Source organism: Sphaeramia orbicularis, chromosome 13, assembly GCF_902148855.1.
Source record: "Sphaeramia orbicularis chromosome 13, fSphaOr1.1, whole genome shotgun sequence".
Classification (NCBI taxonomy): Eukaryota; Metazoa; Chordata; class Actinopteri; order Kurtiformes; family Apogonidae; genus Sphaeramia; species Sphaeramia orbicularis.
The window spans coordinates 34,262,472-34,289,620 of record NC_043969.1 but is presented as its reverse complement, the minus strand read 5'-3'; the positions used below and the strand labels follow the sequence as shown (position 1 = coordinate 34,289,620).

Genomic DNA, 27,149 nt, shown 5'->3' with positions numbered 1-27,149 from the left:
TCTGTTTTGATATAACGACCTTTGATTTTACTCAGAGCTTTTATGGTCAGAAAATTATATGGAGAAAAAAACCCTGATGTTCACTGAAAAATACAAGGGAAAATCGTATAATAAATAAGATAAATCAACTGAAAGTTGCCACAAAGCTACTTCTAATGTTAATATGTTTTTATATGTAAGATGTGAAAATGAAAAATTGGCAACAATGACAAAACCCCCCCCAAAACATTCACTTCTTCTGTACTCCCCTGGAGATCAGAGATTGAAAAGTTTATTTTTCCTGCGATTCTGTTCTAGGTCAAGGCATGCTTTAACAAAACAGATGCGTAAGCACCGGTTTGAGTTTTGGAAAAACTACATGTTGGGTATTTTTAGAAAAATTACAAGCCTTTAGTGCGGTTTACTGTTGCTTGTCAGTGTTTATAATGTAAAGTCATCTCAGTTTTTGTCTCCGTTAACCTATAACTTCAGACTGATTTCAACTCTTACGATAAAAAAAAAAAAAAGCCTCAGAAGAAACAGAAGCAAAACATATTCAAATATTTATAATTTCATGTCAAAATAGAGCACATTGTACAGCATTAGTGATCCTTTTTGAAAGAAACTGTCCTTCTGCAGTAGTAACGTCTTTTCTGTAAGCGCTTAGATTATTAATATGATATAATAAATATATACATATCATAATCTTTTTGCCACTATAACAGTAACTAACTCCATCATGCAACATTTCAGCCATTAATACACTTGAATATAAAGTCATGGACACACGCTCGCATGGTCCCTCCACGTAACAGGTCAACATTAACTATACAAAAGAATTTACATCTCTGAATGACAAATGATTCAGTTCCATGACTCATTAAGACACCGCACGCGCACACTCACACTCACACTCACACACAGTACAAGCATACATATATTCATACAGGCCAGGTTGTGTGCTTAAAATCATTATAACTCCGTCTTAGCGCTCTTATTAAGTCCATCTGAAGCCGTTGCCCTCGAGTCATCCTTCAGCCATTTGTTGAAAACAGCAATGGGGTCGATGTTCCAGTGTTTATGGAAAGAGATGGGCACCTGGTGAGCTAAAAAGTCTCCAGCATAGTCCTCTGGGCGTGCCTGAAAGGTAAGATTAAGTACAGTAATTTATATTTGAGAGCAGTCACCAGAGAGCGCATACAAGTGCAGCAGAGACCGAGAGTGATAGCATGGATGTGCGGAGTGAATACTTAAAACCTGAGCAGCTGATAGATGCAGTATATGTTTACAGGAATAATTTTAAACGCTACACCGGTGGCTAAATTAAGTGTAAGAATTTGACTGATGCTCTGACACGGTGACAGACGCACACCCACTGTCTGGGTTAAGTGATGTTTTGATTAATCTGCGCCATTCTGCACACACATAGGTGACTTCACTTTTATCTGCTAATTAAACCTGCTCTCAGGACGACTCGGTTTGGCGTGAACTGTGGCGGACTGACAACCTGCTTGCTTTCCTGCGGTTTTTGTCACGGTGGGACAAATTACGCCTTTACCATAACAATAAAATCAAATCCAGATATAGCTCTTCCCGCCTCCAACCTGATGCTGCATTCATGTCATGTCACAACTAATTGCCATGTAAATACTCACTTAAAACTTCAACAATAACAATAAGAACAAAACGTACATCAAGCAGGGGTGCATTCAAGTCAGCTTTTCAAAGTAACTGAGCCCAAATTAAATGGATATAATAGTAGAAATGAAGAAAACAAGGAATTATATATATATATATATATATATATATATATATATATATATATATATTTTTTTTTTTTTTTTTTTTTTTTTTTTTTTTTTTACCATCACACAGCGCTGCAAACATTTTGATTTGTTGGAAGGTTTAGATGTCAAAATGCATCATGATGCCACATTAGTTCACATTATATGCTCATGAGGCCCAGCAATGCATTTCACAAAGAGTTTCACAAAGAAAAAAAAAAATCAGAAATGTATCTGATAGAACTGTTGCATTATGCCGTTTCCAATCACAAGAATTATTTAACCCTCAGGGGTTTGAGCCTATTTTGGCTGTTTTTGAGTACTTTTGATTTTGCCTTTATATACTATGTAAAGAAGTGTTTACTATACCAATGTTTAGTTTCTTGTTTTTTTCAGCACAACTTCATCTATCTCATCTGCCTATTATTTTTTCACTTTAACCTATTATATCAACACAAAAGGACATAAAACACACAAAAACTATAAAATCCGATTCGAAAAAATGTATATAATTTATTGCATAAATAACACAAAGATGCTTAATGAACCTTTTCAAAGACTTTAAAAGTGAATATTGGTTCCAAATATTAGATATACAAAATCAAAATTATAATAAATTAAAACTATACTCAAATATTCGACATCAAAGCATATCTTTACATAGGCGTTTTTTTTTTGTTTTTTTTTTACGATTTTCTAACCCCCCCGATCCTCCTGGTTTCTGCATCTGGTTCAGGTGGGGATCATTCTCACCCTTATCTGGAATGCTAATGCAGGATGGACTAGATTAGATTAGAATCCGCAGATTTGACTATTTTTTTCCGTTTTGAAAAAGGACAAAAAATGACGAAGATATGGTCAGAAATATAATGACCCCCCCACCTCATTTTCATACTTTTACTCACGTTTGTTTGCTCCGGATTCAAACCATCATATCTCCAGTTGTATTTGCTCTATCAACGTTAAATAAAAAGTGGGGGAGTGTTTCAAGTCCGCACTTTCGAATGCAATTGTCCCCAGTGGTCTACATGACCGACTTCCCCCTAAGGGTTAATGTACTAAAAATAAATTGTTTCTTTCCTGGGTCTCAGCATTTGCACCCTTATATACGAACATCTGTAGTTATAGTTATTAAGAGATATAAAATATATAACATTTTAATGAACTGCACTTGTGTAAAATCAATACAGATTCTTATAAGTACCTCACACTTATATTAAATGATGCTTTGGTAATTTTTAAAGCTACAACTCTGTCCTCAGCTGCACATAATTATAGTGTATGATATTAATAACTACAAGCTCCTGTGCCTTCTAAATACAGTATCAGATATCAGCTAGTTCTCCTGTCAAATATCATCAACACTTTAAAATCTGGCTTTTTTTGCAGAGTTCATTTGTTTATAATGGATACAATTACTCCAAAAACCTCCTAATGGTTGATGATGCACTAAAAAGTAGTGTGAGTACAACCTGGTGGAATAGAGGACTGTGTATAACAGGAAGTCCAAGGGCGTTGAGGCACATTCCCAGCACCATGTCATCTGGTGCGTCGTTGCTGTAGCACTTGCATCCGCTGTTCAGAAGCTGGAGTACCGCCTCCCTGCTGAACACCATGCTGCACAAACACAAACCCAGAAATTTTCACAAATATGTCACAAAATAAACACTTTACCCAGCTTATTTAACTGCTGTAACTGATTACTTTAGATACAAGTACAAGCAATGGCAATCAAATAATATATGTGTTTTTCTCAGCATGTTTTTTTTTTTTTATTTGTGCTTATTTTTTTGGGAGTGACACTGCAACCCAAGCTGGGAAGAAGATGCGCTTTTCAGTGAATCGACTCCACACAGTGATGTGACATGTCTTTGAACAGTGAGGCAATTACACATGAAAACACATATCTTAGCCTGCCAGAAAAATCGCTCATTGCCACTCAAAACAATTTTTAAGGGATATCACTTTTGAGAAAACTGGCAGTCGCTTTGTTGAAAGTGTCACAGCAACTGAAGTGTCCCTAAATAGAGTTTCTCACAGAGCTCAAGAATTATCTATAGCACAGCTTCTCCCCGGCTCTGACAGCTGACACATAAGTGCTTCTTGTCCAGTTAAAAAGTACTTGAATGTAATAAAAAGGGCTCTGACATTCACAGTCTGACGTACTTGATTATCCCTCTATCCATCCATCCATCTACACACATACATATATACATATACATACATACATACACACACGTATATGGGTGCTTCTATGAAACTGGGTTCATTTTGGTTCCTTTGTCAGCTTTTTAGACCCAATAATGAAAGAGAAATTTAGACATATTTCCCCTCAGAATGTACCTGATGATGATCTCACATAAATGCAAAAAATGTATACTCTTACTCTGAGCCATCCCAAAATTAATACATTTTTAATAAAATATTGGGACCAAAATTGGGGCAGGAAAAACTACCTAGGTGTCAGTGCATTTGATCTGGAAAACATGGCTGTAAATGGTCTTATATACCGCTATAACTAAAGACACTGTGTTAAATTTGACAGTCCTAGTAGTTTTTCTAATCCAGACGTGGGCTTTTCATGAATCTCAGTCTCATTCCAGGTTTCGCGTATAACTCGTGTCCACCTGCATTACACGCGGAGCCCATTTAAACACAAATAAATCATGAGTCATTTTGCAACAGGGGCCATTTTTGTGAAACACTCTGCCTTGCATAATTAGTTAAATTCCCAAAATGTACCTGTGAGAGAATAAAAAGATATTCAAAAAAAGTAGCTCGTAATTTTCGTGTCCTCTTTACCTTGTTACATGCAGATTTTATTTTTTTTTAACTTTATTTATAGACCATTTTGAACATTTCAGACAGACAGAGTGGTGCACAGCATGAGGCCCAAAAATACAGAACAGACATCAAACAAAACACAAAGAAATAGCTAAGGAAAACAATTCAACCCAAAAAAAAGGGGGAAGGTGTTTATAAAAACCCATATCTATCTATCTATCTATCTATCTATCTATCTATCTATCTATCTATCTATCTATCTATCTATCTATCTATCTATCTATACACACACATAAAAACATATAAATTAGAAATGAGGTCCAGTGAATGTATATAGTTCAAAAAAGGATCCCAAGAAACATGAAATGGTTTCACCGAGCCTTTTAGTGTAAACCTGAGTTTGTGTTACATGCAGATTTTTGTATAAAAAATACAAAAAAATTTTTTTTTAAAAATGTGTTTTATCTGAAAACTAGTTTCTCTTTTATCTCAGTAAATATTTATTTTTAAAATAGTCCCTAAGTGTTTCCAAAACTTTTTCATAACATTAGTCTACATCTTGTTTGAATTTTTTGCCCCCATGTCCTGTTTATAAGGACCAGTTTCATAAGCACCCAGATGCAAACTGTGTGATGCTGTAATTGGCTGGAGGTAGAAGCTCACTGCCTGTAGGCTGATGCCTAGAAATGTCTCAAAAACAGGTAAAACAAGAAATAAATAGACAAGACAGGCAAAAGGAAGTGCCTCTGTAGGTAAATACTCCATCACATATCGACAGAGGGGCTGTAATCTGGCACAGACAGACAGATCTCCATACATCACTGCCACTGTTATTACCTCCACCAGGAGGTAATGTGATCGCTTTGCTTTGTGTGCGTGTTTGTTTGTTTGTTTGTTAGCAAGATAACTCAAAAAGTTATGGATGGATTTTCCTGAAATTTTCAGGAAATGTTGATACTGGCACAAGGAAGAAATGATTAAATTTTGGTGGTGATCGGGGGTTGGGGGGCCCCACTGATCGGCCGTGGCGGAGGTCTGCGCTGTCTTTTCTAGAAAAGCACTCGCCAAGGCCGATCAGTGGGCCCCACCCCACCCCCCATCCCTGATCACCACCAAAATTTAATCATTTCTTCCTTGTGCCAGTATCAACATTTCCTGAAGATTTCATGAAAATCCGTCCATAACTTTTTGAGTTATCTTGCTAACAAACAAACAAGCAAACATGGGGGGGGGGGCAGGGCAGATCTGTCTTGGCGGTCTGCGCTCTCCGAGTGCTTTTCTTGTGGTAATATGGAGTTTCTATGTTCTCTCTCTGTTTGTATGGGTTCTCTCCAAGTACACTAGTCTCCTCCCTCCATCAAGACAAGTTTCTTAATAGGTTAATCCAGTGGTTTCCAGTCTTTTTTTGGCTCGTGACCCCATTGTAGACCCAAAGTCCTCCCAAAATTGTTTCATAAAATTAGTCTAAATCTGGTTTGAATTTTTAACCCCATGTCCTGTTTTTAGGTTTAGCTTTGACTCCCTGCGTCGTGCAATAACCACAAGTGTTTCAGTGATATATTTAATACTTTTAACTTCTGCGATGCAGCTTGTAAACTTAAAATACCTCATGGGCACCAACACAGTTTAAATCTGAGCTAAAATGTTTTATCTGTAAATTAGACATTACAAACGTTCACATTTTATAGTCCCTCTGCTGCATCTCCGTTTTTCATCATTATTCCTGGAGCATCTACTAAGCTGTGAAACTCACCCTCCACCTCCTGTGATGTAGCTGTAGCCGCCTTGGCTCAGGCCGTAGCCATACCTCTCCCCTAGACACACGGGTTCAGAGGGGTTGTAACAGCTCAGCAGTATTTGCAGTCGGGGGAGGCTGCAGAAAGCACAGATCAAACTCATCACACACTCATCACCCTCATCATGCACACATGTCTGCGCATACACAGCAGTGCACGCACATATACACACACCACAAAAGTGTCCTTTCACAGGCTAAAATAACAGCCCTCCCTTTGGCACTATTACACATCCAGAGTCTTCCACATGAAGGGGCAACCTGACAGATATAAAGTGAAGTCAGCTGGACTTGAATTTATGTACTGAGCGTTTTAGATGTTCGACAGCACGGTAATATCTCTGGAACTCATTTTCCCCAAAATGACTTCATTCCAGGCATTTCTATCTCACACTGTGCAAACTGTTTTCATGGCAGCGAGACAGAATCTGCCTGGAAAAAAACTGCTAGAAAAATTAGTAATAAATGTCAGTCAAACCGGGAAAAAAAAAAAAGCAAGAGTGTGACACGTAATGACACATGGTGCTCCAGCTGAAAAAGCAGAGAAACACCGGGTTGAGAAACCAATTCCACGTCATGAAAATATACCTGATAAGTGTGTCATCGTCGACAACAAGGAGCCACTTGGTCTTCGGAACAGCACTGCTTAGAAACCTTTTTAGGATTGCAAATGTTTTCCCGCAGTGGCCTGTAAATAGAGACATGTGATCAACCGTGTGGCCTGTACAACTTAATCACATATTGACCATGCGTTGTGTTCTGGTTTACAAAGATAAATCACCCTGTTACTGGAAGAAAAACGCACTTGGCATAAGCAGGTATTCACGTTTGGGCGGACACTTGCATACATACAAATCAGCATCAACAGTAAAACGGCTATTGACAAAAACAAACTTGTTTATTTAGGTTTAAATTAGAATTAAAAGCAGCAATATATCACTTTGAATAAGACGTTACTGTAAAGCTTCAAGTATAAGTCTATAAGGAAATTTAGCATGTTTTTTTTTAATTTATTTATTTTTTTTATAGAAGCATAAGAGACACAACATCTTCCATTCACATTAATCTGTTACATATTCCTCACAGTGAACATATGTAAAAACACATTCTTCATCAAACAAGGTAAAGTATGGCTAATACATTTCTGGTTGTCTCTGTCCCACTTTCTTAAGGATTAAAATATTTTTTTTTTTCTTGAAACGTCCAGAGATAGAACAGCATGAACATTTCTAGCTTAGTAAAACATTCAATAAAAAAGAAAGAATACGAGTAATAGTAATATATAATAAAAATAAAAAGTAAAAAAGGACATATTAAATCGGATAGTCTCCTTTTATATTACCAAGGTAACATTTGGCATGTATTGTTTCACATAATTTTCCCATTTGTGAGTGAGATTTTCAGTGTTAGTCTTATTATTGCACCCTGTAGCGCCGCATTATGTAATAATAGTGCAATGTGTAATAATGTAATAATTTTTCACCTCATTATGTAATAATGCATTGTGTCATAAAGTTCTCGAACACATTTTGTGATAAACTTTGCTGTATTTTGTCAGTAATGCTTAATTAATGCAGCTTTTGTTTCTAGCTTGCAAACACATTCTCCATTATAATGAAAACAGTTATATTTGATTTAGGTTTGACAAATGAAACATCCTACTAGTTTATTTTTTTTAATGAATTCTAATTAAGCTGGAATGCTTACTGTTGTTCTGCTGGTATGATGGTTTTTCCAATCAAGGCATCAATTAAAAAAAAAAAAAAAACTAACTTCGTTTTATTGGGGTTTTTCCAAATACAAGTACATTTTAAACAAGGTGCAATGAGATGCATATGTATATACTATATGCTCCTGAAAGGGGAAATGGAAGATGAGTGAATAAATAAATATGCACATAACATATGCACCAAACCAAACAAAACTAGATAAAACACAGTAACAACAGGAGAAAGAAAAACAAAAAAACAAAACAAAACACACACACAAACACGGAGAATGTCATATGCTCTTTGTTTTTTTTTGTTTTTTTTACCTATTTATGATGGGTTATTTTTAATATAATAGTCAATGAATGGTTGCCATGTTGAATAAAATATGCCTACTTTGTTCTTTAGGTAGTATTGTATTTTTTTCAAGGCATCAATTTTGATGGTGTATTACATAATGCACCAAATTATTACATTTCCTTAAAAAAAAAAAAAAGTGGTAAAACTGCATTTTGTAATAACTGTTGTGATATGTAATAAGTTACACGGAGTCACTGAGCTCAATAAGAAATAGTGACAGTGCACTTTACTAACTTATTTAGTTATTTATTCCATTTCTTTGCTCTATTTATTATTATTGTGACTTCAATTTTTTTTAAATTTTTTAATTTTATGTTCTTATCCTGGTTTTTATCCCAGATTGTTTTTATTTTATCTTTTCCGGTTTTTATTGTGTTTTTATTGCATCTCGTTTTTATTTATTTGATCTTATTAATTTTATTCTTTTACTTATCCATGCTGCTATACCGATGAATGGTGGAACACTGAGCACTTTTTGTCCTGTCTTTTGGTCCTGTCTGTAAGCTTGGTCTAGCGTGATGTAGCCTGTCTTGCATGTTCAATGTACAGGGGTTGGACAAAATAATGGAAACACCTTCACCTCAAGATGATAATGCCCCAATCCATACAGCTAGAATTGTTAAAGAATGGCATGAGGAACATTCTAATGAAGTTGAGCATCCCGTATGGCCGGCACAGTCCCCAGACCTCAACATTATTGAGCATTTATGGTCAGTTTTAGAGATTCAAGTAAGACGTCGATTTCCACCACCATCGTCTCTAAAAGAGTTGGAGGGTATTCTAACTGAAGAATGGCTTAAAATTCCATTGGAAACAATTCACAAGTTGTATGAATCAATACCTCGGAGAATTGAGGCTGTAATTGCAGCAAAAGGCGGACCTACACCATATTAAATTATATTTTGTTGATTTTTTAAGGTGTTTCCATTATTTTGTCCAACCCCTGTATGTGGTGTAATGCCAAGGCATCACCTAGACTGCAAAACAAATCTACCTACAGGTATAAATAAAGTAACCTTGACCTTGACCTTGATTACAAAATGCGTTAAAGTTTGTTACAAAATTCGTTCAAGTATTTTATTACAAAATGCGGCGTGTCACAATAAAATGTGGTGTTATTACATAATGCGGCGCTACACACCCTAACTCATGAAGTAGCGTTTCATGAATGTAGATCTTGATGTTTTATTTAAATATGGAAACTATAGCAAGAAAAAGTTGTTAATATTCCATTCTCTAGGCAGGAATGACAATAAGTTGGGAGAACTGTGGCCAACCCAAAATAGGGAAGACTCCGCTTTATTCAGACTGTCTCACATTTGCAACTTTCATTTATTTTTCAGCATTAACTTGACTGTCTTCTACATGAAAAGTGTGAAAGGCAGACGTTCTGCATTCTGCTCAAGGACGGCTCAAAAATCGCACGTGGCTGTAGGCGTACGCATCAGCCACCGCACTGATCAAACAGGTGACCTTATATTTAGAAAACTGTCACTTACAATGACTTTGCCACTTTGAGATTTGTATTGTACTACATTAAAGAAAACACTCCTTGGCTTTTCAATGTGAGGACATGTCCTCTAAAGGGGATTGCAAACAGAAGGAAAGACGGTGCCTACCTTCTGCCATCTCAAAGAAATAATAAGGTATGTTTGGCATGATGGGCCAGGAAGATCAAACTTTTACTCTGGAGTATTTGACATAGCTGCCAGATGGAACAAAATGTTCTGCCAACTCCCCAAAAAACCGCAACAGTGGTGGGGTAGTACACAACAAATACAAGGAACCCAAAGAAATATACCCATCAGAATCCAAATATCTGCACACCATCAGGACTGAGAGCTGAGACATGGAAATCCCTGGTGGCAAGCATCAGAAAGAATACTGAGGCCTTACTGTTTTATTTATAAGGCACCCACGGTGTTTTTCCAAGTATCTGAATATAGAATAAGAAAGGACACCTTGAACTGCTGACAGGAATAAAATCCAAAAAATGCACTCTAGGTCTCCAGACAAGCCTGGTAATTGTATTTCTAGTTGGAAAAGGTTACTGAGCAGCATTCAGGGGCCTTTGGAGGACACGGCCGTCTCCATGTCCATGTTCATGTCCAGTCACCAAACATGTGAGGAGCAGACATTTACACAAAAGCTGTAGCTGTACGTTCCACCCTCAGATCTGGGGTTCCAGACACAGTGGCAGTACCTACAACAAACTTGACCATGAACAGGTCTGAGTATTTGCTCGACAAATTTCCATTCCATTTCAAGGTGTTGCATCACTCTTTCACACACTTGCGCTAAAAACTTTAAACCTTAAGACTGTTGAGTTTCATTCTTTTCCATTTTCTAAACACATAACCTGTAAGACCATTTATATACGAGATAAAAGACAGCAGCGTTACTAAAGCCGTGCAGTTTCAGTCAGGTAAAAGCTTTTCTCTGGAGGCAGTCCCATGAATCAGACACACTGGGCCTCATTCAGTAATATGTGTGTGTACAGTTTGGTTAGTCTGCACGCAAAATAAATGCAGCTGCAAAATTAACATCAGATCCATGACGTGTGCACCTGCCAGGTTCAAAAAACTACATTTCATAAATCAGCCAAAAAACATGATGAAATTAAGCTACTTTTGTTGTTTTGACCTTTTTAGTCCTGTTCCAACGGTTTTTATATTATACTTGTTTTACAGCTCCTTTTTGTTCTGTTTTATTTCTTTCATTTGTTGACTTGTCATAGATGTTGTGTTACTTTACATCAGGGGGGTCAAACTCATTTTGGTTCAGGGGCCATATTCAGCCCAATTTGATCTCAAGTGGGCCAGACCAGTAAAATAATGACTTAATAACCTATAAATAATGACAATTCCAAGTTTTTCTTTTTGTCTTAGTACAAAAAACACCAATTAAATGAGGAAAATACTTACATTTTACAAAAAAGATGTGAATAACATGAAAAAAACAGAAATTTCATTTTTAAAAAATTGTGCAATTTTAACAATATTCTGCCTCGACTTATTATTTATATATGTACATTACACACAATGTTACATAAACATTTGGTAACAGGCATAATATTGTTAAAATTTTGGAGTCAGAACTAAAATTTGAACAATTTCTACAATATTACATCTGTTATTATTAACACAACTACAGATCACAGTGGATCCATAAATGCACAAAACATTCAGTAACAGGCAGAATATTGTTAAAATTGCACATTTGGGGTTGTTCATCTTTGGTTTTTTTATGTATTTATTTACATTTTATTGTGAAAGAATAGTTTTGTAAATGTTAATATTTTCAGTGTAATGTTATTTTTTTCACTTCAATTTTTTCCACACAATTTTTCACAAAGAAAATTTGTCATTGTCATTATTTATGGGTTATTGTGTTGTTACCTTTACTTGAGATCACATTGGTCTGTATGTGGAACCTGAACCAAAATGATTTTGACAACCTTGACTGTTCAGGTTAATTTTTGCTCTTTCATCCCACGGGCCGGAATGGAGCCTTTGGTGGGCCAGATTTGGCCCCCGGGCCGCATGTTTGACACCTGTGCTTTACATGCTCCTTTTTGAATCTGTTTCCTGTCTTTATTGAAATGTCCTCTATAGGGTCAAAACACAATATTCGAAATCTCTCTGACGGGACATTTTAGAGACAATTTGACAGATTAGTGTTGCTAAATGACCCACATTTTAACTTTTAAATTCATTTTTGCTTTAGTTGGACCATAAGGGATTATCCAAAACAAGGAGCTGCTTTATATTGAAATAAATGTTGGAATGGCAATCAATTAAAGTTCACTCTCTGACGGGACATTACTGTGTTTTGACCCTTTAAGAGTTTGTATATTGTATTGTATGTTCTAAAGTTCCAAAAAAAAGGGTGTACCTGCTCGGTCTGTTATTACTACTATGCATGTGTTAGTGCATCAGAATCAGAAAGTGGTGAAGTTGAGAGAAAAAGAAAAACTGACCCTAAAGTAAAAATAATATATATAAATAAAGAAAGTGCAAGATGGAAAAAAAAGCACAAGTCACATTTTTCTGCAGAAATAATGATGCAATAAAGAAAAATGCTGGTTTGACATTAAAATCAATGCAAAATTAAGTAAATAACAGTGATAAAGAAATAAAAAGAAGGAAACAGGCAAAGGCAAAATGAAAATACTCGATATGATTAGTAGGTAAACATCTGTAAGATCATTCCACTCCCTTTTGCCTTTTTCTCTGTACATATTTATCAAGCAAAGCAGAAAATGCCAGAAATATCATTAAAGCTAACTAAAAGTTCACTATTCACAGCTGCCACACAATCCACCCCTCAAAACACTAAAGAATCTCAAAAAGCGCCAAGTGTAAGCTTTTCATAAAAATAAAATAGAATAATTATAATAATTTGTGAGCATTACAAGACATTAATGATTCTGGCAAATCTGCCCATTTGAATATTGAATCCAGTCTTTTAAAGGACTGAATGTAGTAGTGAGTGCAGTTCTAAGGAAAAGTACTAATGCATTACAGTTTGTCCATGAAACATTTATGTGCGCTTGACACTTTATCTGGTGGTGTCATTAAGCTTTTGATAAAGAGAGAGAGAGAGACATGCCAGCTACAGCAACAGCTAAGACATCTAGCTGCTCATCTTCTGGAGGTGATTAGCTCTGAGAATGGGAACAAAGGATTTCAGCTCCAAAATGAAGCCAGCATGGATATATATTTAACCCTATAAAGCCTGAACCATTCAATCATTGACAGAAAATTCCAGTTCTTTGAAACTGGAGCCTCTATTGGTCCTTCTGAACAACCCTTTTTTTTTTTTTTTTTTTTTTAAATATCAATTTCCATGTATGAGTTTCAATTTTGTATCATATTTGATACATCGGGTCTCAATGCTCAAATATTATTTCTGAACAAATAAAAACGTAATATAACACAAACATGTCTAACAAATCGGTAATTCCTTTTCAAAATTACCAAAATTCTGCCTCCTTCCTCATTAATGACAATCCTGTAGTGTCACTGGAAAGGCCTCTGGTGAGCGAATTCCTCCCCCCTGGTGGATTATCCGTGTATTGCATGTAGAGCTGCACAATATATCGTTTGAGTATCGTCATTGCGATGTACTGTACGTGTGTGCAATGGGCTGTATGCACAAGCCCACTACATCCTGAACTTAAGGCAGCTCCTTTATTTCCTGTTTTTCATTATTGGACACACTGATTAATCCAGGTGTGTCTGCTGCTTTTTGTTGGGACTACTGTGGTCAGACACACCTGGATTAATCAGTGTGTCCAATGATGAAAAACAGGAAATAAAGGAAGTAGTGGGGCTGTGTATAGAGCCCATAGTCACATCACAGATGCTGTGATGTAGAAGGCAAATGAACTTAACATGTCCTCATCTAATTTCAAGGGTACCTGACACACACTGCATGCAGCGATCCACAAATCACAAACTTTCTTAATCAGTTTGGAGTGAGTCGCTGGTAACAACACTGAAAAATGAGCAACAAACAAGAGAAAATCACCGTAAAAGAAGACTTGGTGCCAAAAAAAAAAGCAAAGTCAATTATCTGGAATTATTTCGGCTACAAGATGGATGAAACTGAAACATATGATATGTGTTGACAGTGTCTTGCACCTGTTGCCACAATGAGAGGTAACATAACTAATTTGTTTGACTGTTATGCTGGCACCACACAGCTATTATATCCTCCTGAGTTTTTTTTCATATCACAAGGTTAAAAAAATTCGCAATGTCAGTTATTTCCAGTATTGTGCAGCCCTAATTGCATGTATCTAATTGTATACATCAGATTTTTCAAGAAAAAAAATATCACACTGACCATGTAGAGGGCTTCAAATCTCATGTATCAAATATGATACGTTTGGCGTTATAGGGTTAAGTTGCAGTAACGCTGACAGCCACTAGGGTTGGCTCCAATAAGCTCATAGAATTACACTGAACCATTGAGTCAATATTTTTTCCAAGAGTCACTCTAGTCTCATTCATGTTTTTTTAACCTCTACGATGGGGTGCCGATAACTCGTGGGGGGGGGGGACATGACAAATTCATGGGGCCCAGTATTTCTGGGGGCCCATAGAGCAGTGGAGGGGAACTAGTGGAATTAGAAGTTGAAAATTTCGTGTAAGATGTACTGTGTAAGAGAGATGTAGAAGCTGGAAGCCAAACGTTGAAAGCATGTTAAGTTTTCACAGTAACATAAGTGATGTTTATGGACAGCACTCAGACCCAAGTATAGCATTTACAGTTTATGTAGACCACAGGGAAATGTTTTAAAATGCATAATTCCATTTAAAAAAACATAAAATATCCCTCTTTTAATACAGTCTATGGAGAAGACCTATGAAAAACTCTAAATATGCACATAAAACTATCACCATATCACAAAAAAAACAAAAAGTAAATGTTTACACAGACACAGGGTTCCTATGAATAAGTCATTAACACAGGCTTCATATAATCAAGCAAATCAGTATTCATGCTGCACTCCGCTTTGTAACTAATGCGAGTTCACACACTCATGAAATAACAAATCTGTTGGAATCACAGTTGTCTCTGAATCGAGGAGGAAAATGCATATGCTGCTTTTAACTACCAAAGAATTGCTAAGTAAACTACGTACTCACACCTACAGTCTCTGATCTGATTGAACTAGTAACTACAGCATTAGATCTACTCCCCAGATCCTCCTGAATGTTAGGTGAACTTTCATGAACCATGAACATGGAACAACTTACAACACATCATCCCACCTTTTTTTTTTTTTTTACTTTTAATAACCTGAAATGTATTTCACAAGATGCTATGAAAGATTCTAGTTGCTGCTTTCCATAATCTCATAGATGGTATGAGTTATGAGTTATTTATTTTTACTTATTTCCCTCTCTTCTACCATCTTTTCTAAATTGCTTTTATATTTTGGTATGTTTTACACAATGCCAATTTAACAAAGACTCTGTGAAAGAAAAGATATCTCATTGGGATGAATGAGAGATAAAATAAAGTACAAATAAAATTGTTTTTGTTTGTGTCCTGCTGACATGAGTTGAGTCTGTTCGCTAAATAAACATCTTGCGCTGTCCATTTTTAAAAAAATATTCTAATAAATCTACAACTCCATCTACTTATTACATTAAACCATAAAGATTCAATGCTAATTTAATGGTAATTCCCAAATGAATTTTTCTCTATATTTAACTTTTCTTAAGTGATTTATCACCATTTATAGTGATATTATCCTCTGTGTTGTGAGGTTTTTTGGTGTAAATCATGTATTTTTCTATATTTAATTCATTTGTATCATGCAGATGTTTATAAAAGCTCAGAGCAAATTCAAAGGTTATTATATAAAAACAGAGAAAACTGAAGAAAAAGTAACTTTTTCAGTAAAATCTAAACCCAGTGTCACCATCCACTGTCATTGATCAAACTCCATGGGTTTTACTGGTGAATCAATGTTGTAGAAGATGACTGTGTTTCCATGGTAACTACGGAGCCCCTGAATGTCCAAATGGGTCGTATGTGATGACCATGAAAAGATGAAAAACTTTATTTTACCTCAATTATTTACATGTATCAATAGAATTAGTGGATCAACAGGTATTAAACATCACAGACCAGCAGATGCCAGTGGATGTTTGGGTGTTTATGGGTTAATCTACATTTTCTTTTCTTCACAGGTAGGATGGCCATCTGCTTCAAATATGAACAAACAAGAATGCTCATACATGTTTGTCTGACAGAGTAAACAATACATCAGTCTTTGTCTTCATCATTTAACTTCTCTATCACAATAATCATGTGCATTTTAGCTTTGATGGAACCCATATAAGATTTGTGTGCATGCACTGTGACGTGACATCAGTTGCTTTAAAGACATATTTCTTGACTCACCTTCCCACTGCAGCTCAAGATTTTTTTTACCTGAATTCATCTCACTATGCACTTCTCCATCTGCTGACATTTTATTTCCTTCACTCTAAAGCAGGGATGTCAAACTCATTTCTTCTAGGGGCCGCATTCAGCCCAGTTGGATCTCTAGTGGGCCAGACCAGTAAAGTAATAGCATCATAACCTATAAATAATGATAACTTTTTCTCTTTGTTTTATGAAAATATTTAAATTTACAAAATAATCTTAAACAAAAAAATGGGAATAACCTGAATAAAACTGATATTTGTAAGAAAAATAAGCACAGTTTTAACAATATGATGCTTCAACTTATCATTTATACATGTGCATTACCCACAATACTACACAAACATTTGGTAACAAGCATAATATTGTTAAAAATTTGGAGTTTGGAACCTAAATAACAACAATTTCTCATTCAATTTCTCATTTGTCCAGCTTATCTCATCTTGTTAGTTCTTTAAAGTTCAACTGGACTAGTTTTGCTTCAAAAGTGCAAAACTCGTCCAATTGAAGCTAGAACCTAGAAAAATGGAGTTGTCACTGTTTATAGGTTATTATGCTATTATTCTGCTTTAGATTGTATTGGTCTGTATGTGGAACCTGAACTAAAATGAGTGTGACACCCTTGATTGTTAATATCTTCAGTGTAACTTTTGCACTTCCCAAATTCATCCCGCAGGTCAGATTGGACCTTTTGGTGGGCCAGTTTTGGGCCCCGGGCCGCATGTGACGCATAGAGACCCTCATCATGAGACTAGGGATGCACCGATACCACTTTTTTCCAGACCGAGTACAAGTACAAGTACTTACATTTGAGTACTTGCTGATACCGAGTACCAATACGAGTGATATGAAAACACATTCCATCCTCCATAAGAAAGGGAGACAGACAAAAGACACTGAATCAAAGGGCAGTTTTCTGGATTTTTAAACTCCAAGCCACTATACCCCCTGGCCTACATGAAGAGTTGGACCTTTCTGTTTTCCTGTCATGCATTGCTTGTTTCTTGTTTTTAAAGACTTTACACTGTTTTAATCCTAAATTAACAGGGATATGTAAATTTTGCACTGTTATTTATCCATGTATATTTGTAAATATTTCTGTTAGTGAGGTTTTCTTGTTTGTGTATGGCCTTTTGACCTGCAGTGACACCATCTGCTGGCCGTTTTACATGTGGATACCCTCTGCAGGTCATTATCTTCATGCCCAGTTGGCGAGTCCCTATTGGTCAGATCCTACGATATAGGAACCTACAGCTTTCCAGGCTCCTGTTTGACTTCCTGATGAAGGCTTGAAGCCGAAACACGTAGAAGTGTTTCTTAGGTCTGGATATGACCGTGCCATGTGAATAAAGGCATTTTAATGTTTAAAGAGAGTGCCTTGGATTTTTCTTCCATTTTGGTATCTCCTGATATGAGTACTTAATAATACTCTTCCAGTTCTTAGTTACTTTTGAAAATGTGCTTTACTGTCGTTGGCATTCGTCTGATTGTAACAAAGTGCTGCTACTGACATTTAATGTGTTGGAATGAGCGTTTCTTAATCAATCCACAAGGGGGTGCTGCTCTTAATTAACCATACCAGACAAGTACCATGAAGAAAAGTTTTTTGAGAAGAAGAAAGTCAGTAATAATAAACATGGAGATGACAGAGGTAACACTACTGTGGATACTAATGTTGATATTGATATTGATGAGGGTAGCTGTCATAAATATGTCAGTAGTTTTTCTCTAACTCACAGTCGCTCTTTGAACAGATCCTCTACCTCCACAGTTCCCGGTGGTATTCTTCATCTGGATACACATAAGTGAGCACCTGGAAAACAGATGGAATGTACGCAGAGGATGGACAGAATGCTCCGTCCATATCTGTCTGTGTCTTTAATGTTACCTGCAGTCAGCGTTACTTTTGTCGCGGTCATTTATTTTGAAAAATCTCCACACTGCTGACAATACTCCTCTGCTGCGTACCTGCTGCACTTAACTGCGAATGTCACACTGCTGTAAGTGGTATCGGTACAGTTGTATCAGAGTACTTTTACAAGTACAAGTACAACTACACACACTCAGTATCGGACCGATACCTGATACTGCTATTGGCATCGGTGCATCCCTATTTGAGACCCTTGCTCTAGAGCCGAATTTAACCATGGCTTGCTACTAAACCTTATTTATCAAACTTCGTTGTAGGTATCTGCTGAAAAAAAACCCCTCAGATTTGGAAAATATACACGTGGATTTTTGATATCCACACTAGTCTGAATGGTAAATTTATTATAGCATTAAGACTTTGATCTCCACCTGTATGTCAGTCAATGGCAGTGACAGAAACAGTAGAAGGTGAGAAAATGAAGAAGAATGGCAGCGACTACAGATTCCTGACATATTGATGCTTGTTGACTGCTGATGAACTCCAAGGCTGCTTAGAGCAATCATTACCATAAACCTTGAGGGCTTGAAGAATGAAGCGAGAGAATGTAAGTATATTTCTACAGATACACTTCAGTCTATATTTGCTGTTTAACATTTAGGGCATATTTGAGTCAGGGCAAATGAATTATATAAAAAGACACATAAACTACCTACTACTTTATTTCATGTTAAAAATGGCAGTTACAACATAAAACTCTCCCTATTAGAACGATGCCGTCCGTAGTCACTAAAATGACTGCAGAAAATCCCCACTGTCCTAGTGATTAGCTGTGGAAGGCTGCCAAAGTTCTAACACTCGATTGTTGTCTCCCAAAAGTAAAAATCTGGCATGCAGTGGAATGCAAAATGAGAGGAAAGGAGCCATTTTCTCCAAGATGATCTACCAGAGAGACTGCAACGCTGGCTTCAAAAAAAAAAGAATGTCACCGTAATTTAAGTACGGTGGCTTTTTTCTGGAGGAAGATGTCAAACTAGGTCACACCACTATGCAGTACTGTGGGTTAGGTAGGATCTTGAGTTATGCAAATGAGAAGGTTTGAGATCTCAGACAATATCCAATTGAATTTTTTGTCATAACCAGCTGCCAGCCTGTCAGCTCAGACGTATGCAAAATGGGAACGGGAGCACAAATGATTGCTTGCCCTGACCTCAGTATCTGCTGTATGACAAGAATATCATGATGATCATTATTGAAAAATTTGGGATTTGAATGCATCTCTGCTCAGACTGAACAGACGACTATTTAGCAAATCATTAGGTGCCCTTAGGTCAAACACTACCCACTTAAAGGAGTGATATTTTGCTTTTTTTTTAAAGACGGAATTATGCCTTTTAAAACATTTCCCTGTGGTCTACATAAACTGTAAATGCTATACTTGGGTCTGAATTCTTCATTAATTCAACTCCACAGGTCCATCTTCAACAATATTTCTGAGTAATGACAGGAAAAAGACTGTTTTGAGTGCTGGCCCATAAAATAAAAATGAGCCACTTCACTCTACACCCCCCGTTCAGCCACTTGTGTTCGTTAATACAATCAACAATTGAACATTTTACGTAATCGGCTCAAAGTTTGGACATATTTTCAGTGTGGACTACAACTGCTACTGCTGATAAACAGTTACGGCGTACTCGGAAAAATGTTTGTCGGAAGTCTTGACCTTATATGTGCAAATGTCGTGACATAACTAGTTAGAGACGCAACAAATTAAGAGGGAATTGAATGAATATAAAAATAGCTTTGTAGCACCTGGAGGGTTCAAATTCAAACTTTAGGGTTAGGGTCCCCAAATACACAAATAAATGTACCAAAGACTAAAAAAAGTGGGTCTGATTGATTGATGATTGATTGAAAAATCTTTAATGTCCCCAAAGGGCAATTTGATTTGCAACAGAAGTGTACATATCTCACATATCACCAAAAAATATAAATCTCACATAGCACGATAAATGCAATAGAGTAAATAAGTAAATAAATAAGTCCTCATAGTTAATGGTGCATTGTTCCCAACAGGCTCATCTACAGGCTATTTAAAAACTTAACAGCAGATGGGACGAATGATTTGAGATATTTGTTTGATTTGGCTCTGCAGGGGAAAGAGGACCTTCTCTTAGATGGAAGAAGCTGAAACTCTGCATGAAGAAGATGGAGAGCATTTGCCAAAATGGCCTTTGCCCTCTGTGTGGCTCTGGCTTGATACAAATGATCAAGGTCATTCAAGCCAGTGCCAATTGGTTTTGGCAGATTTTGACAACATTTAGCAATTAGCAAAATATGACCCCTTTAAACAACTCTGCAGTTTAGTTTGTGGCTATTTTTGATGCTGTGGATAGTCATAGTGTACATTAGAAACTGCATCCACAACAACAAACACCATCCATCATTTCTAAGCCTTGTGATAAGCCAAAATGCTACAATCAATCAAAGACTATAAAGAAAAGTCAGACAATTTAGTCATTTTTCAAGAAAAAATGTCAAATATCGGCTGCAGCCTTTCAAATGTGAGGTATCAATGCCAGTTCTTTGTCATATTTAATGACGCATCACTTTTAGAGGTGATGAAAGCATCCAAACATAGAGGTCAAAAGGTCACATCTCTTCTTTTTGCAGATGATGTTGTCCTTCAGCATCGTCCTAGACTCACTAGAAGGAGCTGAGTGTGATTCAGCTTGAATGCAGATAAGCAGCACCTCCAAATCTGAGGTCATAATGTAGCTACTTCTTAAAAAGACGGTGTGTTCTCTTCAGGTGAAGAGGGTGAACTTCACCGGAGGACTTTAAGTATCTCAGGGACTTGTGATGAGTGGGATTGTGAGATGAAGAATAAGTTGGGTGCAGCATCTGTACTTGTCCTTAGTGGAAAATTAGGAGGTGAAGTTCTCAGTTTAACAGTCAGTCTATGTCCCTACATCCCTGTGTCCATGGCGACAGTAATGAAACTCTGGGTAATGACTGAAAGAGTGACATCACAAACAGAAGCGGATGAAATTAGAAATTAAAAATGTAGGAAGTTGCTAGAGATGGGGTGGCCTCAGCTTCACCTTCTGCCACCGTGACCTTGAAAACAAACTAAAGTATGAGGGACTCCGTGAACATTTCTGACTAGATCACATTTAATTGCTGGCTTGATGTAGAGATTGATAAAAAATGAATAAAAAAGAAAAAACCACGGCAGCCCTGATTCCTGTGACATTGTACAGTCATCCCCTTTTAACTTAACTCTCTAAAAGTTATAACATCTCAAGAGGTTCTTCAATTATCCACAGCTGTGAGATGCTAACAGTGAGGTCATGGACATACTGAGTGAAGTGCAGTTAAGAGCATATGTAATTGTACTTATTGGTCAGGTTATTATAAATATATACAGAAAATATGATGCCAATTTGAAAATAGGCTTTGGCATCTTCATGTTTAAAAAATCATTTATCAAAGCTCACAGCCTCTCCACCTCTCCTCTCCATTATATATTTTTCTTTTCATGAGTTTATTTTCTTCATAAAGAAGGACAAAAAAGGTATACAACTAAATATGTCTCAGCGGCTTAAAGACACAATCTAAAACTGGAGAAAATTAAACTCACATCAAAAGGATGAACTGACAAGCTGATTCACAAATGGCAACCCTTTATTTCTTATTTTACAAATTTAGAGGTACTGCCTGATTGAATGTGTGCCTGTTGTTGTACTTTATAATACACAAGTAACCAACACTTTGTACTGGTCAGGATGAGCTGAGCTGGGGTCGAATTCAGGGTGGGGGGGGGGGCAATTTGTTTATTACCAAGGAACCGTGGAAGTTATGTTGTATTCTGGGTTTGTCTGTTTGTCTTTTAGCAAAATAACTCAAAAAGTTATGGATGGATTTGGATGGAATTTTCAGGAAATGTTGATACTGGCACAAGGAACAAATGATTAAATTTTGGCGGTGATTTGGGGGGAGACTGATCTGGCTTGGTGGAGGTCTGCGCTCTCCAAGTGCTTTTCTAGTTATACATTTAATTACATTTTTTTGCTACACTCTAATTAGAGTGCTCTTTCATTTGTTGTTTTTGAATGCATGCATGTATGTATATATTATTTATTTACCTTTATTTAACCAGGAAAACCTCACTGAGATTAAAAATCTCTTTTCCAAGAGTGCCCTAGCCAAGATGGGCAGCAGTACATTAAATGGTTACAGATACAAACTTTCATACATAAAAATGAAAACAAGTTTTTAATACATCAAAAAAGCACAAAATCAAGTCAAACCTTCAAAAGTCAATATTAACATATAAAGTGTATGTGGGTGCAAATGTGTGCATATGTGCATATATGTTTATACGTTATACTGTGATTGGAAGTGTCCTAGTTTTCTTCAATAAAAAATATTTTGGAAGGAAGGAAGGAAGGAAGGAATAAGACAGACAGACAGACAGACAGACAGACAGACAGACAGACAGACAGACAGACAGACAGACAGACAGACAGACAGACAGACAGACAGACAGACAGACAGACAGACAGACAGACAGACAGACAGACAGACAGACAGACAGATAGATAGATAGATAGATAGATAGATAGATAGATAGATAGATAGATAGATAGATAGATAGATAGATAGATAGATAGATAGATAGATTAGCTTCTTTGCTGCAGATGCTTTAATCAGGAACCAAATCAGCCTAAACCTGATTTACTGGTTTTAGTTTGCTTCATTGCACCAGACTGGGAGCATATAAGAAGATTTTGATGTCAGTGTCGATGTGTCCAAATTTGGAGAGGGTTGTCAGCTGTTGCCAATAGATGTATTGTCAGTGTGGAAAAGGAGCTGGAAGTGGATTTGTTACAGAGTAAGAAGCTCCTGAGACTTATGAGGAGGTGGAGATGAGGCAGCTCTCAAAGTACAGGGTTGCATATCAAAAAAGTGGACAGATAGGAGCGCAACTTTACAAGAAAAGGTTGGTGTTACTCTTGATGCTTTGCTCTAAGCAGACTGGTCCACATGGAGTAGCAAGTACCCTGTGGCAGTTTGCAACCACTGACAAGGCAGCGTTAAAAATGAGCTGCAAAAGAGGTCCTTGTTAAAGGACTAAGTAGCCTGAAGACAGAACTGAGGGGAGGACGGAGACTAAAACAGACTCTTGTGACCCTCATCCTTACTATAGTGCGTTACAGCCAAAGCATCATCCCATTATGGTGCAACAGGTCTTTAGTGTTGATTTGTGCCAACAGCCATCAGACTGTAAAATAATTCACATAGCGATGGCCCCTGCCTCAGGCAGTGGGGAGTCTGCTGAAGCAGAGGACCGGAGCTGACCAGGATGGCTTTAACTACACCATTTCATTTCAATTTTTTTCTGTTATGCATTTCCACACATTTCATTCCATATTTATTTGCAAAATAAAAAGAATGTTTGTTGCATTTAAGCTCCATTCAGCTTTGTCCTGTGACATACTGTTTTCTGATGTCTGCTAGTTTCTGCATAAAGGAAATGGCTTCACTATCTTTTCCAAAAGTTGTGACATGACACAGACATTGACTTTGCTGACAATTTCTTTTTTAAATGACAGGCACTATTCTTAAAATGTTCCCAAGGCCTTATAAAGCAGAAATGAAACCTAAGTTCTAAGAGATAGTTTGGATAAATGAGCGACTCTGTGGATATGTACTAAAAATACCTAAAAATATAAAATATGTGGGCACGCTAATTTATATTTCAGCCAGGAGTGATGAGAGAGCCACAGTATCCATTTTTCCATCAGTTTATATATCTACTTTGAGCGTAGGTGGAAGCAGCAAACTCCCCAGGCCCTTAAGCCAGCAGTGGGATGCATTTTTCTTTCTAAGAAGTCTAGGTCTGCCCAAGGCCCCCCTCCCTCCAGTGAGCCATGCAAGGTTCACCCCCAGAGGGAGCCACCCTTAGGCATTAGTACCAGGTCAACTCAGGACATATGAATGCAAAAGAGCAGTGTCATTAACTTCTGAGCTTCATATTCTGCTCAATCTGATCTTCTGTTTGGACAGGCTGTACTTTTACCATACATGCATCTATATGTGCGTGTTCCTACAGCTATAACAGATTTTTAGGTCAGCACCCACATAAGAAAAACAAATATTAATGATATCTTGAATTAGAAGTTCAATTTAACGTGAAATCCTACAGTATAATGCACGTTCTGTGTCCGATCGATAGATGTTGCAGCACAGGAGGGCGTTTGTATGGATTTTTCTCAGCCTTCACTGGCCCGATCGCCACCAAACTCACCAAATGAATAGAAACATTACCTGACTATCTACTCGGCACAATTTTATGTCTGTATTCAAATGTAAGCTGGGCGATTTTAGCCTCTCTCTACTTTGAATTCGTCATCCTTGCCACCATACTCCATTTTCAGAAGTGGATATGCTGCCGTTCATGAAATTTCTACTGCTAGCAGACGATGCTACAATGTGAAGGCTGCAGTTCACTACTGCTGTATGAATTTCATCATGCTTGACAGGCCAGACAAATATATACTCTTCCCTTCATGCCTCACATGTTGGCTCAAATTATTACCTGCACAATGCATGATTAAATGGTAGTTTACAAATGGATAGTGGTGGCAGACAACTTCTACTTATCATGCTATCGTACACCACGGGTACAATGCCGCTAGCATAAAAAAGAATACCACCCCTTATATCCACTACCACGCTGCTCTGAAGGCAAACATCAAAATGACAAACTGTATGACATACTATAGATGCATAAACCCGGGAGAGCAAGGCCCAATCCCTTTTCACCCCTTAGCCCTCCCCCTTAGCCCTCCCCCTTAACCCTCCCCCTTGGTCCTTGCACTTGACACTACCCCTTGAAACGAAGCTGCAAGTGTTAGGGGCTGAAACATTCTCCTATGAAATGGGTCAACCCTTCACAACCTGTTCTGACGTCATGACATCATCAGCAGTCCTCGATGCCGCTACTAACAGATGCAAAATCTTTGTTTCTGAAAGTATTCATCATGCCGTCAGCAGCTGTAACCGTCTCTGTTCCATGGGCTTTGGTCATCTTTTTGCATCTATCAACTATAACCCACAGAAATGCGATCCATAACACATGAAAACGGCATTAAACGATCGATCAAATGATTAAGTTGTTTACGAAGAAAATACGTACATTTGTGTGTTTCTTTCATCGCACTGCTGCACTTTTTTTATGCTGTGTTTACCTCCATCTTGCCAATGATTCGAAAAGAATTATGGGAAATTTCTCCTACCACTCCATTTGTAGTGTGGTCCTGAAAAATCTCCGTTTCAAGGGTTATACAGCCCTCCACCTTTGCCCTTCACCTCTGTCTAATTGAGAACCAGGACAACACTACCCCTTCACCTGTATGCGCAAAACGGAGGGGGAGGGGTAAGGGGGAGGGGCCAAGGGGTGAATTGGGATTCAGCCCAAAACTGTGTTGAAACAATCACCCAGTGAAAATATCCACTCATTCTATTTGGAAAAAATGTTTAATAGGAATACAAACTAGACAACCAACCTAGACAATGTAGAAATATACATAATAGGAATGTACATTTATCCTCACACTGTAATCCGGAGAAATGTATAATGTGTGTATTTGCAAGAATGGAAGATATATACATGAAAGGCTGCCCCCCCCCCCCCTTTTCTTTCTTTCCTCTTATTGTATGACGAAATCTCATTCATACATTTATGTACGGTGAAAGCTACTCTCAAGGCAATGTTTTTATTTATTGCTCATTACCTGTTTTTTACTGATAATGGCAATAAAGTTAAAAAAAAAAAAAAAAAAAAGTCCAACCAAATCATGGGGGAAAATTAAAAAATTAATTATATTAATTAATAAATAATGTGAAATATAAGTAAGTTCATAAGGCTGATTTGTGCCACGGTTAAAAATAAACCACAGGTGAAATGCGATACAATCCAATCTATCAAATCACCAGCTCTTCAGCAAGCATTTGGAGTAAACATCTGAGTTATTAAAAACTAACATTCCCTCAGTGTGTTGTAATCAGCAGGGGTTGTTGGCCAAGCGTCTGTTGAGTGAACGCACAGTGTGAGACTCAGACAAAAGCTCCTCAAACACAAAACAGAACTCAATAATTACCGCAAAACTCATATTAAGGAGTTTTTTTTTTTTTTTTTTTTTTTTATAAAGAGCTTGCAATATTTCACACTGACATGCTGAGTAAGTTCCAGATTTACACAATTAATTTCCGATAATATAGTGTGTAAAGGCAGAGACAGGAGCTGTTGACAGAGCTAATCGTCCTTTTACTTCTACTCTGTTGTCATTTCAGATCTGAGTCCCAGTCTATCGCCTTCATGAGGTGTTAGGTAGTAGTAGAAATGGCCACTTCAGTTTGCCATTTCATTCATCATTTGCCCCCTGACCCAGCAGCACAACGCCTTTAACAGTACACTGTCTGTGTCGGGCAACACAAGCACAAGTGATTAATGCAGCAAAAGGGGCACTTACCTCTCTCAGTGTTTGGTACTCCTAAATTAATGGTTGGGATTGAAGGATCAGCGTGGTCACTGTAGTACTCTAAAAATAAGGCATCTTTCTCCCAAGTCTTCTTTATCACTGGAACTAAAGCAAAGGCAAAGGCAAAAAAAAAAAAAAATCAATACAGTGCTCCCTTGTTTTAGAACAAGCCGAGCTCTGATTGCATGGAATAGAGGCTTGTTCTCTCAGCAAATGCTTCTTTCATGTGCATTTAAATATTTGGGTTTTCTGACGTTTCTGTCTGTTTCTGAACATCACAGCAGTTAAAAAACAATGACTCATACAAGAAGAAAAGAAGGAAAACAGATGATGATAAAAGTGATTGATTTGGCTTTTAGATTTCACTGCGACTGT

General features: G+C 37.2%; 1 protein-coding gene across 1 annotated transcript in view; it reads right to left on the bottom strand.

Annotated features, from left to right (window-relative positions):
- Window positions 1-255: 255 nt before the first annotated feature.
- The window catches only part of b3glcta (beta 3-glucosyltransferase a), a 116,810-nt gene continuing 89,916 nt past the window's right edge, over window positions 256-27,149 (bottom strand). Inside the window, exons 11-15 of the mRNA XM_030151905.1 lie at window positions 26,766-26,879; window positions 6,931-7,030; window positions 6,301-6,420; window positions 3,236-3,380; window positions 256-1,119 (exon numbers count right to left, since the gene is read on the bottom strand). Coding sequence (XP_030007765.1) covers window positions 952-1,119; window positions 3,236-3,380; window positions 6,301-6,420; window positions 6,931-7,030; window positions 26,766-26,879 — 647 coding nt within the window. The 3' untranslated portion in view covers window positions 256-951. The remainder of the gene's footprint in view (window positions 1,120-3,235; window positions 3,381-6,300; window positions 6,421-6,930; window positions 7,031-26,765; window positions 26,880-27,149) is intronic.